Source organism: Lactuca virosa, chromosome 4 (assembly GCF_052849685.1).
Source record: "Lactuca virosa cultivar CGN04683 chromosome 4, Lactuca_virosa_CGN04683_v6, whole genome shotgun sequence".
Taxonomy (NCBI): Eukaryota; Viridiplantae; Streptophyta; class Magnoliopsida; order Asterales; family Asteraceae; genus Lactuca; species Lactuca virosa.
The window spans coordinates 87,461,587-87,479,392 of record NC_136429.1 but is presented as its reverse complement, the minus strand read 5'-3'; the positions used below and the strand labels follow the sequence as shown (position 1 = coordinate 87,479,392).

At 35.1% G+C, this 17,806-nt stretch overlaps 1 protein-coding gene across 1 annotated transcript; it reads left to right on the top strand.

Moving 5' to 3' along the window:
• Nucleotides 1-304: 304 nt before the first annotated feature.
• LOC145104741 (uncharacterized) lies at nucleotides 305-14,795 on the top strand. Its single transcript, XM_079041932.1, has 46 exons — nucleotides 305-653; nucleotides 793-878; nucleotides 1,105-1,218; nucleotides 1,298-1,554; nucleotides 4,233-4,336; nucleotides 4,427-4,521; nucleotides 4,603-4,824; nucleotides 5,012-5,125; nucleotides 5,205-5,461; nucleotides 6,083-6,186; nucleotides 6,275-6,369; nucleotides 6,451-6,672; nucleotides 6,793-6,993; nucleotides 7,109-7,190; nucleotides 7,301-7,365; nucleotides 7,520-7,665; nucleotides 7,746-7,854; nucleotides 7,937-8,083; nucleotides 8,160-8,207; nucleotides 8,300-8,428; nucleotides 8,530-8,748; nucleotides 8,831-8,895; nucleotides 8,985-9,090; nucleotides 9,181-9,276; nucleotides 9,371-9,523; nucleotides 9,611-9,841; nucleotides 9,915-10,031; nucleotides 10,166-10,210; nucleotides 10,421-10,498; nucleotides 10,581-10,697; nucleotides 10,764-10,890; nucleotides 11,184-11,284; nucleotides 11,392-11,451; nucleotides 11,514-11,597; nucleotides 11,702-11,848; nucleotides 11,952-12,062; nucleotides 12,152-12,199; nucleotides 12,283-12,429; nucleotides 12,504-12,565; nucleotides 12,658-12,811; nucleotides 13,098-13,289; nucleotides 13,497-13,601; nucleotides 13,709-13,843; nucleotides 14,104-14,343; nucleotides 14,460-14,561; nucleotides 14,664-14,795. The coding sequence occupies exons 1-46, from the start codon at nucleotides 305-307 to the stop codon at nucleotides 14,793-14,795; spliced, it is 6,120 nt and encodes a 2,039-aa protein (XP_078898058.1).
• Nucleotides 14,796-17,806: the final 3,011 nt, after the last annotated feature.

Below are 17,806 nucleotides of genomic sequence, written 5' to 3'. Positions count from 1 at the left end.
GACAATGACACTGATGAACATTTTAAGAGTTTAATGTTTGAAAATTCAATATAAGATTTGTATTTAATTATTCAGAGGGAAGAATACTATAGTAGGAATCTAGTATCTAGGTTTCGTATCTTTCGAGATTCAAAATTTATAGGAAACTATGTTTAACTTTTATTTCCAGTATCTTTGGAGATTATAAATATTATAAGGAAGTCTTTAGTTGTCTTTTTCACTATTCTAAATATGGAAGTCTTGGAGCTTTAAAATGTTCTATGAAATACATGCAAGAATAGAACAGGACCATGACACATTGGCAATGTATCGGAAAGCATCCATCTCAAGTTGTTATAATGTTCTCTTTTTGCAGTTTATTGAACGTGGAAAAGAAGATAGCATATTACTTATTGAGAACTGCGTGCATCACTTCAAGATTTTTGAAAAAAACTTGAAGAGTACTCAATTAGAACCTGCATTTGCTTCTATCTTTAGAAAGTTGATGGGAAAGCCTTACTTCTGTAAGGTGTTCTCATGTTTAGGAAAGTATACAGAAATCAATGAGACATTCCTAGACAATCTATCCACATCACTGCAATTATCGCCATATGAGAAATTTCAGTTTACCGTTGCGTTAGCAAACGCTGAAGATGATAATCTCAGTAGGGCCGGTGTGTTCTCTCTCTCTCTCTCTCTCTCTCTCTCTCTCTCTCTCCTGTTGTTCTTGGCTTCAATTGTTTACATGCATATGAGAACTATATTTGGCTTCAATTGTTTACATGCATATGAGAACTATATTTCTGTTTGCAGGAGGGAAGTACTGCGAGGAGCAATTCAAAGAGCTGTGTGAGCTGTCTGAGAGAGGCCATATACCTTCTGTTCGATCATTGCTCGAGGTATTAAAGTATCCTCTGTGGCTTCTCACAAAGACTAAATAGATCTTGAGGAATGGTTGAGCAGTAACCTTAGTAGTTAGTACACATGAAGATATGTTCTTTGAGCCAAATGAGAATAATTGTGGAGCCTAGTGATGTTATCTGTAGAAGTGTTGACATTCTCTATTTTGGTCACTTTACTTCTGTGTGTTTCAAGAACATGACATTTACATGTTTACCCTCTCAGGAACGAGTTAGATCCTTAATGGAGGGAGAATGTAGCATTCAGGAACCTTCTGACAGGGCACATAAGTCTGGAACTCAGGATCTTATTCAGGAGGCAGCTCCTACTTCTCCAAAGGTTTACCCGATCAATATGTTTGACTTACTATTTACCTTCATTTATATTTATATCTATTGAAATCCATATCTTTTTGTAGGTCCTTCAAGAAGATACTGCCTTGCTCTCTTCTAGTCAACTTTCGAAGGAAATGGAAAGTTTGTGCATAACGTCTACAGACGATTGTCCAATGATAGGGAACATTAGTGATGATCCTGATTCTTCAACAGTTGAAGTTGATGCAGATCATATAAACACAGAGGCCAATGCTTATTTCCAACAGATGTTCTCTGGTCAATTGACAGTTGACGCAATGGTTCAAATGCTTATGCAGTTCAAGGAATCTTCTGAAAAAAGGTTTTACTTTTCATTATCCATTTTTTATCATTAACAATCTTCCCTTGCCTTTTTTCATATGAGAATATGTTAAAATTTGAGATTTTAGCTTCTTTGCTAATCCATCTTATTATGCACATTGGCTTCCTGATCATACACTATGATTAAGTGGGAAGAAATGGTAGTGGTTGATAATGTGAGAAAGTAGGCACGTTGGTTGTTAGAGCAAATGCTAAGATCCCCCATAATTGGTTACCTTTGGTTCAATGTGTTAATGATTTAGGGTTTCTTGATTTGATTTAGATATCATATATAGAATTGATTAGTTTTCGTATCTTATCATTTCATATAAATGGAGGTCATTACTTCACCAGAAAAGTGAATAGATAGAAATAATCTTCTAGATCTGATTAAATGGTATCAGAGATTTGATATAGCCATCAAAACCCTAGTTGGCTTCCGGAACCCTCATTTCGGCCACCTTCATCATCCATTCTCTCTTTCTCTCGTCACTACAACAACTAAGTAACTGTCGTGCGTACACTACGTAGTTGAGGCACTTAATCACCTTAAATGGTTTTAAGTAAGGCATGAGGATAATGATTCATTACAAAGGAACCCACTTGAGATTTGGCACAACTTCCTCTTTTAAAGCGCGACAATGTTCATAATAGGTAATTATGATGAAACTTAATCCTTATGGTTTATTGCACCAAGTGGAAGCTCGGTTGGTTGCAAAAGGTTGTTCCTCACACCAAAGAGATTGGTAATGATGAGACATTATCTTCGGTGTTGAAGATATCATTTGGTTGGATTTGTATATCCTTAGTTGTTCCTTAACGTCGTTATCAATGAGGAGGTATACACGAAGCAACTAGTGTTTGTTATTAAGGAGGAGATATCTAAGGTATGTCTATTGTGTCATGTATTATGGTCGCAAGTAGTCCCTTAAATCATGGGAGATTTTCGATATCTACAAGGAGATTGGTATGGTTCGTAGTCCACTATCTATTAAGATACTTATATCATTTTCGATAAGTGTTTTGAGCTAGTTCATTCAATACACGATATTGGATAAAACTCTCCATATTTTGACGTAATCTTAAGGCTAAACCAAGCTTAACTATACTATACTTAGGATAACGCTATTGTGGAGTAGGTGCATTCATTGAAGAGAGAGATGGCAGTTGATATATGACTTTTCTAATGCAAATTGGGCTGACAGATATTTTTCTAGAACAGAAATACACACACACACACACACTAAAATCTACATCCGACATGGCATGAATCACCGAACCTGCACTCAGGAATAGTAATGCTCAACATCGTGGAGTTTTTGATCAGTCTTACAATAGGTTGTCTGCCTTTAAACTACACCATAGTCCCAAACAAGACTTGAACCCTCGACCACTTGGGCTGAGGAGCGCCATGTCAACACCAGCGCCAGATACCGTTGGGCTATATAGGGTATTGTGTATTTGTTGTGTAATTTAGCTATTGGAAAAACAAGAAACAACACACGATATAGAGCTATGGGAGTCGTGTCATATGAAATGACGTGATAGCCAATCAACAATTCATGCAACCAAAAGAATGAAGTATCCAATGAGAGGACCAAGCACATTGAAGTTGATGGCCACCTGATCAAAGACCATACATGGGAACATATACTTCCAACCGTTGCATATAAGGACAAAAAATCCGTTAAAGAAAGCAGAAATAGATTTTGTTCGTACAACTAGGACACCGTTACTCCAACTTGCGGAGTGTTAGATAGAATGTCTATATGATTTAGGATTTCTTGATTTAATTTAGTTACCATACTTAAAATTGATTTAGTTTCCTTTCCGTAGCTTAGCGCTGTGTATAAATTGAGGTCATTACCTTACAAAGAACACACTTACATACATTCCCCATTCAAATTACATTATGCAGGTTAATAGGGCACATGGGGAGATGTTTAACCACACGTCGTTACCATGTTTTAAAGAAGTGTTGTCTGAGTTTTTGTTTATGTTAACCTTAGTAGTCTAGGGTTTATGTTTTGTGAATACAATATCCCTGCCAATATATTGTCAAAAGAGAACACATAACGCTTCCCCAGAAGCCCTTAGGTGATTGAGCCTATAGAGGTTTGAGGTCTATGATTAAGCAGTGTTGAGAAATGGTCTTTGGATCTGAAGCAAAAAGCCACATTTCTGTCTTTGGTTTGCTAAAATTGAAAGAAATGATCACTGCGAGTGGAAGATATTGGTTGCTAGGTCGGATGAGGGTTTTTGAAAAGCATAAAGTGTATCTTTGCTTTGCATGATTTGTTCTCCTTCAAAATAGGTAGACTGTGCTGTAAAGAATACAAATATAGGAAGTTTTTAGTAAACAGGTTCGAAATGGAAATTAAGCATAAAAACTTAAATGTGTTTCTCTTGAAAGTAATTAGTATTATGATTATGGTTGTGAATCTTGGAGGGAGCTATGACTTGCAAGGCTACGGATGTATTTTGCACCGGATTCGGTTGCATAATTCAATATTAGATATTTTAAAAGAAGCATATTCAAATTTTCTCATAGTTTATAAAAAGTTACTGATGGATTCTATTTCTATTAAGTTGTACCCAACAAAATACCATTCAGAAGCAATCTTTTAGTATCTCATGATTTATCAAGTACTTATGCTTCTCCTTTGTGTGACCTCACAGGGAGCAATTGGTATTTGAGTATATGATCAGCAACCTGCTTCAAGTGAAAAAGTTTTTCAACACATATTCCGATGAACATTTTAACCTTTCTGCTATTCTATTTGGTGAGGACTCATAGGATTTACTCAAAACTGAAACATTTTGGTAACAATTCAACATATAACACACAACTTTTTCTAATATTTTTCCTGCAGGATTACTTATCAAGCATCAAGTTGTGAGCGATTCTACACTGAGCATTGCCTTACAATCCGTTTTGGATGCATTACATGAACCTGCAGATTCCAAAGTTAGTGTTGATTTCCAGAAATGGTTGTTGCTAGACTGAAGGCTATTGTTTATTTAACTATACAACATTATCTTTGTGCAGATATTTATTTTTGGGACAAAGGCATTGGAAACTTTTGTGGATCGCTTGATTGAGTTTCCAGAATTCTGCCAACAAGTCTTACAGATCTCTCATCTACAGGGTACTCATTCTGAGCTTGTTTCCATTATTGAACAGACACTTGGCAGAACTTCATCAAGCCATTCAGAATCAGATGAAACCCACAATCAATGTAGTTCTACCCCACCACCAGAAAATGTTGTGGTAAGTTTTATGTGTATTTTGGTTTGAATGATCTTTCTTAGTACACATGAAGATATGTTCTTTGAGCCAAATGAGAATAAGTGTGGAGCTTAGTGATGTTATCTGTACAAGTGTTGACATTCTGTATTGTGGGCACTTTACTTCTGTGTGTTTCAAGAACATGACATTTACATATTTACCCTCTCAGGAACGAGTTAGATCCCTAAAGGAGGGCGAACATGGCATTCAGGAACCTTCTGACAGGGCACATAAGTCTGGAACTCAGGATCTTATTCAGGAGGCAGCTCCTACTTCTCCAAAGGTTTACCCGATCAACATGGTTGACTTACTATTTACCTTCATTTATATTTATATTTATTGAAATCCATATCTTTTTGTAGGTCCTTCAAGAAGATACTGCCTTGCTCTCTTCTAATCAACTTTCCAAGGAAATGGAAAGTTTGTGCATAACGTCTACAGTCGATTGTCCAATGATAGAGAACATTAGTGATGATCCTGATTCTTCAACAGTTGAAGTTGATGCAGATCATATAAACACAGAGGCCAATGCTTATTTCCAACAGATGTTCTCTGGTCAATTGACAGTTGACGCAATGGTTCAAATGCTTACACAGTTCAAGGGATCTTCTGAAAAAAGGTTTTAGTTTTCATTATCCATTTCTATCATAGCAATCTTCCATTGCCTTTTTTCATATGAGAATATGTTAAAATTTGAGATTTTAGCTTCTTTGCTAATCCATCTTATTATGCACATTGGCTTCCTGATCATACACTATGATTAAGTGGGAAGAAATGGTAGTGGTTGATAATATGAGAAAGTAGGCACGATTAGTTGTTAGAGCAAATGCTGAGATCCCCCATAATAGGTTACCTTTGGTTCAATGTATTAATGATTTAGGGTTTCTTGATTTGATTTAGTTATCTTATATAGAATTGATTAGTTTTCGTATCTTATCATTTCATAAGAACTTAAATGTGTTTCTCTTGAAAGTAATTAGTATTATGATTATGGTTGTGCATCTTGGAGGGAGCTATGACTTGCAAGGCTACAGATGTATTTTGCACCGGATTCGGTTGCATAATTCAATATTAGATATTTTAACAGAAGCATATTTGATTTTTCTCATAGTTTATAAAAAGTTACTGATGGATTCTATTTCTATTAAGTTGTACCCAACAAAATACCATTCAGAAGCAATCTTTTAGTATCTCATGATTTTATCAAGTACTTTTAGTTCACCTTTGTGCAACCTCACAGGGAGCAATTGATATTCGAGTATATGATCAGCAACCTGCTTCAAGTGAAAACGTTTTCCAACACATGCTCCGATGAACAATTTAACCTTTCTGCTGTTCTATTTGGTGAGGACTCATAGGGTTTACTCAAAACTGAAACATTTTGGTAATAATTCAACATATAACAGACAACTTCTAATATTTTTTCCTGCAGGATTACTTATCAAGAATCAAGTTGTGAGCGATTCTACACTGAGCATTGCCTTACAATTCGTTTTGGATACATTACAAGAACCTGCGGATTCCAAAGTTTGTATTGGTTTCCAGTAATGGTTGTTGCTAGACTGAAGGCTATTGTTTATTTAACTATACAACATTATCTTTGTGCAGATATTTATTTTTGGGACAAAGGCATTGGAAACTTTTGTGGATCGCTTGATTGAGTTTCCAGAATTCTGCCAACAAGTCTTACAGATCTCTCATCTACAGGGTACTCATTCTGAGCTTGTTTCCATTATTGAACAGACACTTGGCAGAACTTCATCAAGCCATTCAGAATCAGATGAAGCCCAAAATCAATGTAGTTCTATCCCACCACAAGAAAATGCTGTGGTAAATTTTATGTGTATTTTGGTTGTATGATCTTTCTTAATACATGCCCACAATTCTTAAGTTTTCTTTTGGACTATGGTGGATTGATATATGCATCCTACAAAATTGTTTTCTGTGTAGATGCCGGATTCATCTTCCCCTTTGACTGGATCTGAGGGTGAACATCTTGGTTCTCAAGTATCTTCTCCACCAAATCTTCAACAGAGAAATGAGATTCAATCAGATGAAATACAAAAACCATCTTTGACTGAATCCAATCACACGAATCAAAACTTAACTACTTCAGTTGCCACCTCAAGTGGTTCAGCAAGTATTCAGAAGGCAAGTAACATGCTGTCACTTTAGCTATATCAGCTTTACCAGTCATTGGTGGCTGATCCACATTTTTCAGAATTTGTTGTTGAAATTGTTTCTGCTTAATCCTCTTAACATGCAGCCTCAAAGTGTAGCTAGATCTTCAGCACTAATGGCTTCATCTCCAGAGTTTTGTCCTCCATTTAGAACAGTTGCCTCATCAAGTAGGTTTCCTGTACTTGTGGTTTTGTGGTTCCTTGTCTTTTCTTTGATCCCCTGAGCATATTGCAGTTACCTTTTGTTGATGGTGTTTAAAAATGTTTGAGAATTGCAGGCTTTCTCTCAGCAAGCATCAGAACACTTCATGATGCTGCTCAAAGAAGAGAAACACCCATACAGGTTTGTAATCTTAGCTTACTTTATTAAATTGAGTTTCAAATATTTCATGGTTATTATTTATTATACCTCAATGTTTGTGTAAGTATCAATGTATCATTTCTATAAAATTATAAAAAGATTTCTTCACTTATATTTATCTGCATCTTCTTTACAGGCCCCACCATCCAAAACTCGGGATAAAATCTCATTCATTTTTAATACTTTATCCATTGCAAATACTGAAGCTAAAGTAGAAGAGTTTACCGAGATTATGGAGGAACAGTATTATCCCTGGTTTGCACAATATCTTGTTATGAAAAGGTGAGAAACTGTATGATTTTTCATTATAACTATTCAAGGAATTGGATTTTTTTTTAATGACTCATTGATCATGCTGACAGAGCAAGCAAAGAAGAAAATTTTCACAAGTTGTTTATGAATTTTCTCGAGAAAGTTAATTCAAAACAGCTTACGGAAGAAGTCGTTAGAGAAAGCTATGAGAACTGCAAGGTATTCTTTTCTACATTATTCATTGATGGATTTAAATATGGTATATAAACCTGGAGTAATTTGTTATTTGGGAATGCAACAGGTTCTCTTAAGGTCTGAGCTGATACAGACGAGTTCAGAAGAGCGTCTGTTGCTCAAGAATCTTGGGGGATGGCTCGGAATGATTACAATCGGTAGAAATAGAGTTCTATTGTCTAAACATATTGATCCAAAATCTTTAATTATAGAGGTAGATTTTGTTTCTTTTCATCTTTTTGACTTAGGTGCGATATATGACATATAAGTTTACTTATAAACTTGTGTAGGCTTATGAAAAGGGATTAATGATTGGGATAATTCCATTTACCTCCAAGGTATGTATAACTCCATTGGTTTATGTTTATTCTCCAAATCATTATGGTTATTTTATTGGTATTGTTTTTTTTTTTCACTTCACTTGCTATAGGTTTTGGAACCTTGCAAAGGGAGTCTAGCATATCAACCACCGAATCCTTGGACTATGGGGATTCTTGGATTACTTGCTGAAATACATGCAATGCCAAACCTCAAAGCAAATCTCAAGTTTTCAATAGAAGTACGTTTGAATCGATGTGTACCACATGTACAATTGTGATTTTGTAATGGTGTATATACACACATACAGATACATATTCTCATGTTGGTTTTCCCTTTTAGATATTGTTCAAGAATCTTGAATTGGACATGAAGGCAGTTACTCCAACATCTCTTCTGAAGGACAGGGTTAGGAAAATTGAAGGAAACCCCGATTTCTGTAACAAAGATGTTGGGTCATCTCAGCAAAATACTGTAACATCTGCTGTAAATCAAAGTGAACAACCACTTGAAGCTGCTGTTCCATCTTATCAGGATGGGGATTCACATATATTATACCAGGTTTGTTTTCTATAGACGTTTTTGAGATTATCTAAGCTATTTCACTATCTGATTTTCTGGTGCCTTCTATTTTGGTTGATAGCATGCTGCTCCAGTTCATTTCCCTGCTGTTCCTTTGGTTGAAGATATGAATATGCTTTTCCAAAGGTTCTACTTTTCTCTTCTCATTGCAACTAGATAATTGAAAATTGTTTGCTGAAAAACTTATTGATTGTTCTTATTGATTACTTTTGCAGGTTGCTTCCAGTGGTAATGGATAAGGCTGTTAAAGAAATACTTTCTACTATTGTTAAGAAGAGTGTTACCATAGCAACTCAAACAACAATGGCACTTGTTTTAAAGGTGTCATTCTCATTCAGTTAGTTCTTTCTATGGGGATGCTTTTGAACCCTCCAAATACTGATTGAAGGTTTTGTGTATATCAATTAACAGGAGTATGACAACAGTTCTGATGAGAACTATATCCATAGTACATCATCCTCCATCATTGTTTGCCTGGCTGGAAATCTGTCTTATGTTACTAGCAAGGTTCATTGTCAACTTTATACTTGTAGTCATTTTCTGTTTTGTTCATGTGTGTATTATTTTCTGAGAGAAAGTTAGTGTGATCTCCTTTCTGTAGGAACCTCTTCGTAAGAAGATGTCAAGTCAGCTAAGAAACTCTCTACAGGGTTTAAATATTGCAAGTGAATCCCTTGAACATGCCATGCAACGTGTTATTGATGACAACCTTGAGTTGGGCTGTGCATCAATTGAAAAAGCTGCAATTGAGACGGTTTTAATTTCTTAATCTTGTTGTTGTTGTTATATATATTCATTTTTCTTTGCATCTTATGTTTATATCGATGCACGTGTCATACAGGGGCTAGTAATAGTAAAAAATGAAATTGCTCAGCAACTTTCAGTTAGAAGGAAGCAAAGAGAAAGTTCTAGAACTACAACAAGTGATCCAAACCTATCTGCACAAAGTTTAGGTGTTTTTCCAGAAGTCTTTCATCCTCAAGCTGCCCAATTTGTATCCCTTCATCAACAGCAAGTTCGTATGGTTCCAGCTCCTCAATCACATGTATCAGGGACTTATAATGTTGCTAATGTAAGTAACATTCATTATTCAAGTGTTCAATTTGATGAGTTTCAACTTCTGAATCTTTGCTTTGAATTTCTAGGAAATGGGAGCCCAACAACAGACGATTCTTCCACCTTCAAGTTCCAAGCACTTTGTAAGCAAACCTTCATTAACTACTGGTGCTGCATTGGATGAATACCATGTTCTTGCAAAGAAGGTTGGATATTGTATTTGATTTCCTTGAATTCTTATGTATCTGGAATTTCCGAATGGAAACAATGCATATATTTTTATTTATAATAATGTGTTGTAGAGCTTACAGAAACTTATTTTCCTTATCAATTCTTTCAGCTTGAATTTTTGATTGGTAAAGATGCTAAACAAGCTGAAATTCAGGTATTCTATCTTCTTTTTCATTAATAAATTACTTTAACCTTTTCATTACTTGTGTATAACAATCAAATTTTAAACTGTAAACCAAAGTAAGTATCCTAAATCTGCATACCAAAATCATTTTCTTCCTTCATTCTTGTTCATATTAATATTTTTATATAGCAATGAAATATAAATAACAAAACAAGAGGATGGTTGTTTGGTTGTTTTCAGTCTGTTATTTGTGAGGTTCCTGTGGTTGTTCTTAGATGCATCAACAAGGATGAGGCTGCCTTGGCTCTGGCTCAAACGGTATATATAATACCCCTTGCTATTATATGGAATTGTGGATGCTCTTCTTTCTTACAAAATAATTTTTCCAAATTTTATGTAGGTTTTCGAGAGTTTATATGAAAATGCAGCCAACTATGTACATGTCAATGCTGAACTTGACATCTTAGCTGGTGTGTGTGATGTTAGCAAGCTTGTGAGGAGGGAACTCACTAGTTGGGTATGACCATAATCATGTTACATCATTTGTTGCATTCAGTTATTGACACTTCATTTCTGCAATCAGGTAGTGCATTCTGATGATGAGAGGAGATTCAACAAAGATATTACAGTTGGCCTAATTCGCAGGGAATTACTGAACCTCACTGAGTATGATGCTTGCATGGCCAAACTTATTGATGGAGGAAAGAGTGGTATGTATGTCTAAACATGCATTACAGATACTGAAGATTATATCATTCATATCAAATTTGAAGTTAAACATCAGATAAAAGAGTGTCAATGTCAATGTCCGATCATTAATTGCATTTCATGACACCTCCCTTCACTTTTATTTTGGAACTTCATTTTAAAAGCGTCTGATAAATGTGAAGGAATTTTAAAAACAGAAGTTCGAAATATTTTTAACTGTAATTTTTTTTCCATAAAAGGCCTGTTAAAATTTCATTCATCACAACTATGGTTTTAACTATAATATGATGCACAGGGGCGACAATAGAGTTTTTCATCTCCCTTGTTGAAACACTGAAGCTCAGTGATGCAGGAGTATTGTCTTCACTTCACAATGTCGTTCACACTTTATCCAAGGTTTGATCTTGCTCCTAATTGCTATGACCTTAACCTTTAATGATGTGTCAAATACATGCCATGTCACCAAAACTTACCGTTTAAACTGAGAATAGAACATTTTCCAGTGGAACAAAATCATAAATGACAAGGTTAACCAATTTTCAAACAACCTAAAGAAAGAAAAGGTAATATGATTCTTGTTAACGATATCCAATTTGAAGCTAACTTTTATGTTTGGATGGAACAGGTGACTAAGCATCCTGTGGCCAGCAAGGATGATGACGGGGCATTTATATCTTCTGAACCAGATCCTCCTAGTTTCCATTGGCAGGTAGTAATTAATTTACACTCTTTCACTAACTTCCTAATTATTCTCATCTTACATGATATTTAATTTTTAAGACCTTAATTTATGAATGATTCATGTAAAATCAGGTTTCCATGACATTTAATGAGTGGTGTCGGATACGTGATCGCCATGGTGTCAATGATGCAGCTCGTGCTCATTTTGTTCTACAAATTCATCAAAATGTATTGTCAAGAGCTGATGATATGCCAAACCGCTTTTTCCGCCGCCTTATGGTGATTCTGATAACTCATGTCCCTTGTCCTTTACTCTCACACACACACACACACAGTTTTAAGGAAAAAAAAACCATATCTTGATCACTTGTGATATTATTAGGAGCTTGGTGTGTCACACTATCTATCTTCTCAAGGGACCAATGAAGAAGCAAATCTATCATCTTTCCTTGTCATTGATATCTCCGCAGACCTTGTCTTTTCAATCTTGAGGGTAGGAGTTAAAACTTCCTTTTTATATGTGTAATATATATAATCAATGTATATTTCATCAACTTGCCATTTTTGTTCTTTTTTTTCTAGTTTCTCCCTGTTGACCAGGGATCAAGCAAGCTCTCTCTTTTCTCGAAGGTACAAATTTAAAACTAAAGTTCATTTTAAAAAAAAGTTGATGGTTTGTTGATTGTAATTTGTATACACATTTTGTTGAACAGGTGTTAGCGGTGATTGTGAGATTTGTTAAAAAGGATGCAGAGGAAAAGAAAGAAACATTTATTTCTACACCATATTTCAGGCTATTCATCAACTTTTTCAATCACCTTCATACCCTCGACTCTACCATCAATGATGCAAATTTTCAGGTATTTTCATTTTTATTTTAATTATTTTGAAAATTTTCATGCATACGTTCTGTGAATTCCATTGGATTGTACAGATTTTGGCTGCTCTATCAAATTCATTTCATGCCTTGCAGCCACTCAAAGTTCCTGCATTCAGGTTCGTGTAGATAAATATTTAATAACATAAAAAAGGCAAGCATATCTTCATATTTAATATTTTACAACTTCTTTTTGACAAATTGTTTTCAGCTTTACATGGGTTGAGCTAATCAGTCACAAAGATTTCATGCCAAAACTCTTTGCTACCAATGGTCAAAAAGGATGGCCATACTTCAAACGCCTACTGGTAGACTTGTTGCAGTTCATGGAGCCCTGCTTGAGGACAGGGGAACTTACAGATCCGGTTTGCATTGAAATATTCTATCTTTCATCATTATTTTGAAAAATCTATCCAGTTATAGTAATGTCATCCAGATACAAAACAAGTTACACTCTGCTATAGTTCGATAGATTTTTCAAAGTACAATTACTTAATGAGAAAAAAATGAAATTACAACGCTATAATAGAAATATTTGCAATTAGGATGCTATAATACACAAACAAATGAAAGTACAGTGCTATTTGTTATATTTAGCCCTTATTTTCAGCTTCAGAAATCAGAAACTAATGTGTATGTTGCTTTCTTTAGGTCCGTATACTATACAAAGGCGCACTGAGGGTGCTTTTGGTGGTGGTTCATGATTTCCCGGACTTTGTTTGCTATTATTATTTCAGTTTCTGTGAAGCTATTGCTTCACGCTGTGTCCAACTTAAAAACATTATTCTTAGCACGTTTCCAGCTAACATGAGTCTTCCAGACCCAAACACTCCCAATTTGAAGGTCTTTGACTTATCTTAACTCACTACATTTATATTACACAGTACATAACATGACGATCTTGTACTGTGTTTAACATGCATTGGACTGAAACTGGGACTGATGTCAATGAGACAAAAGTTGCAATTTTATATCGCATGTAACGAACACAACCATAGTCTTGGTGACAAGAACTAATTACCAAATGCAATATATATCTTTTTTTTTCAGGTGGATCTGCTAGCTGAGATAAGTCAACCACCTTGCATTGACCCAGAGTTTGCTGCTGCTTTGAAAGCCAACAATATGAAAAACGACGTTGATGAGTATTTTATGGTATATATACATGATTTCGACTAGTAATTGTAAAATCCAATTTTTTTTTTTTTTTTCTTATCGGCTCTTCTAATATTACTCGCATTTCTTTTTTGTTATTGGTACAGACAAGGCCAGAAACGTCTTCATTTCTTTATGGATTAAAGTACAGACTACTTCTTTCATCAAGAGAAGCTGAAAGGTCTGGAACATACTACAATGTTCCTCTAATAAACTCACTTGTACTTTACGTTGGAACAAAGGTACAATCAAAAGTCCCCTTTATATTCTTCACACCATAGTTTTCCTTTTTGCCCCTAGGGCATAGTCAAAAGGTTTTGAGAGTTTCAGTTCCAACGTGGATTGAGCTCCTATAGTGGGCCACTGTTTATCTGATTAACATCTCACATGATGGAAAAGGACATGACATGACAGAGCAGTGTGCGCCAGCCAGCCAGGGGTTGTTGGAAAAATAACTCCGGTACATAAATAATGTTTTATGTTTTTTCATGTTATCTCCCAGGCCATCCAACAGCTGCAAGTGAGCACCGCTTCTAATGCAACCTCCATAACTAGGTTTGTCTCAAAGACTGGCTACTTTGCGGGTGCGGCTTTGGACATCTTCCGGACATTAATACGCGACCTAAATTGGGAAGGCCGCTACCTCTTCTTCAATGCGGTTGCAGACCAATTGCGTTATCCCAACAACCACACACATTTCTTTTCCTTCATTTTGCTTCACTTCTTTGTTGAGATAAAAGAGGTGAGACCCACTTTCTCTTGGTTAATTAATTACAACCCACATGACAGGACAGAACAGAACAAAACAGATAGATTTTTCAAAGCACATAATATATGTTTTTCTTGCTGTGTAAGCAGGAGGCGATTCAGGAACAGATAACGAGAGTGTTATTGGAGAGATTGATAACTAAACTCCCACACCCATGGGGGGTTCAGGTTACCTTCATTGAACTTGTAAAGGTAACCTTATCATAATTTACGGTTCTGGTCCCTTGAGTTTAATTGATTAAACTTCATAAAAGTTAACACTTGTTTGATGGTTTTTAATTGATTGGTGAACAGAATCCTAGGTACAAATTTTGGAATCTGAATTTTACAAGGAGTGATCCTGAGATCAAAAGAGTCTTTGACTCTGTTTCAACAAGTTTTGGTGTCCATGTACAAGACGTTAATGCTGTTTCTGGAGTGCTCTAAAAATCACTTCAGTTGTTTATGTTGGTTTGTTGTATGTGTGATTCTGATAAATATGACAGTTAAAATCGTTGCAATATTTATATGTATATGTAGATATATATATGTAAGTATGTGTGCATGTATGTACATGTATTTTGTATGTATATGCAATATGTGTTAGATGCATGCATATGTGTTTTGTATGTGTTGGCTTCATTTATATTAATCATCTTGATTCGATATGATTATGCTACATTTTTTTAACAATACAAAGTGGTTTGATCAAAACTCAAAAGTATAATGTGTTTTTGTTTTTCAACTTGTAATTGTAATGATTGTGGTTTATTTAGAATAGATAGTAGCTATCATGTTTTATTTTTATATAAAAAATGTGTACCATGTTTAGTATTTTTTTGAAGGCTGGCCGGATGTTTAATGAGTGCTGCAAGTTGGTTTGAAAATGGTTTTTATCAAGTTGGAATAAAAGAATAAATTCAAAACATATAATGAGTTTGAATACAAAAATTAATTCAAAGCTATCATGAGTCAAGTACTGAAGTTTAAGTTTATAAAACATGCTTTAGCCCTGTCTTTTGGATATTTTTACACTTATGTCACTATTTTTTCATACATATCTAGTTTTTGCATTTTCATGTAATGTCTTAAATTATTATTATTATTTTTTTCTTTTCAGTTTTGATGTATTGAGTAATCTGATCAGCATTTTGATTTAAATCAAAGTCCAGTTTAAGAAAAGTATTTACATATTTAAGTAATAATTGAAATTCTTTTCATTTAAGTTAAAATCGCCTATTAAAATCGGTTAGTAGGTTAAAGTGCATATAATAACTTCCAACCAACATAAGATATATATCATATTAGCATGTACAAATGCATACAATAACTTTCACCCAACATAAGATATATATCATATTGGGTAGTTTTGGAGTGGACTATTTTGGACTACACCCAACAATTCGATACACGACGTGAATACAACTTACATTTTCCTTGTATGGGTTTTGAAAATTCTTGTTTCGTATCTTACATGTGTCATATATGAATTTATCCGTTTAAACACATATAACACATGCATCAGACACAAGTTAACATATTTTGACATGTTTTTGCATCATGTACAATGGTTTAATATAGTCATGTAAAAATTTATGTTTTCATGTAATACATTTAAAACATTGTGTTATGTTACATGTTACACATTATTTTTATGCCTTTTATACACAGACACATTTTAACATTTTAGAATTCATATATGTACCGTGACACAACACGCAAACACACACACACAAAAAAAAAAGGTAAAGGAGGGCGGCACCTCCATTAAATTTTATTAAAAGAATACAATAACAGACTAGAGATTCATCGCCTATAGAAAAGAAAAAGTCCCCTAGGACAGTCCCTAGGAACCAAAACAACCTAACTGACTAAAACCAACTAAAAGGGGGAAAAGCGTGCTCTAAACCCCAATACACAGCATAACCAACCACAAAGGCAAAAATAAGAAATAAACCTTGGACACAAAGTCAAGGCGGATGCTGAGTGGCAATATTTTCGTTCTTCATAGGAAGCCTCCAAATGATCTTAGCTTTAGGAACATTTGGGGAGGCCTTGAGAGTGAAGCTCATGAGTCTCGAGCGAACTTCATTAGTAATAGTCTTCACCATAGTTTCATAGGTTATTCTCTTATTCTTGAAGATCTTATTGTTTATTTCAATCCAAATATGGTAGACAATACCTAGAAGAACAAAACAACGAATAACATACCAAATGGACTTACCTCTAGTGGCCTGCTTGAGGAGGTCAATGATGCCAAACCACTTGCCAGGAACATTGTTTGGATTTATCAAGGTTGTTATCTCATGCTAAATCTGAGATGGATATGAACACTCAAAGAAAAGGTGGTTGAGAGAGTCAGGGATAAGATGATAAAAGCTGCAAGACAGGTTTTGGTTGGGCTCCCAATTCGGATTCTATCATGAGTTTTTCAGTCAACATCTGGATCCTATTGCTGAAGGCTAAGCCAAGCTTCACGAACAGAAAATGGAATAAAAAGACCCGCTTTGTTACGCCGGAAGAGTTTATCATATGTAGAGTGTGATATAGCAAGAGGGGGTAGTTACTAAGAGAACCAATGGACTCACTTAAAATATGAGGATAAACCCAATTACCACCCGAGACAATGTCACTAACAGTAGCATCAAGGGAGAAACCCGCTTGGTGAATAGCACGAGGGATAATGAATCGAGAGAGGGGACCAACAGAATGTCAGTTTTCATACCACGCAGAAGACGTGTTACCATGACCAATCTGAGAGACAATGAATTTTATAATCTTATCACGAATACCAAGGAGTTTATGCCAGCCTGCTCCGATGCCACTTTTAGTCGAAGCATCCCAGAAGTTTCGACCTTGGATTCTATAAGAGTGGATTCATTTCAACCATAGGGAGTCCTTATTGGTATGGAGTCTCCATATGTAAGAGGCCATAAGAGCAGTATTCCAAGTGGACATATTCTTTATACCAAGGCACCATGAGTCTTTGGGAGACAAACAACTTTCCAAAAGACTTTGGCTTTTCCTCTTTTCAGCTCACAATGGCACATGTGACATCCCTAATTTTATGGCCAATTAAAAACTTTTTCTTTATGCTTATTTAAAATACAATATTCTTTTATTGGTGCGGAATTTGTCCCAAAACATTATTAATGTGAAATGATAATAATATCTAAAGCATTTTCAAAGAAACGTTTTTCATTAATATTCAAAATCTTGGGATGTCATAACCAATACAGAAACATAAACATAAACTAGTCTTTACAGGCCTTACATCAATTTAATTAATGGCCTAAAACTCCTTAAATCTCTCGGCAGATTCAAACATCAATATCCATGAACCTTCATATCGATACCTATGGTACAAAGAAACTGAATGAGTCGGGATTGGGAGCTTGGTGAGCACATAGGGTTTTCAACCCATAATATTATAATTAGTTTGTTTTAATTATATTGTT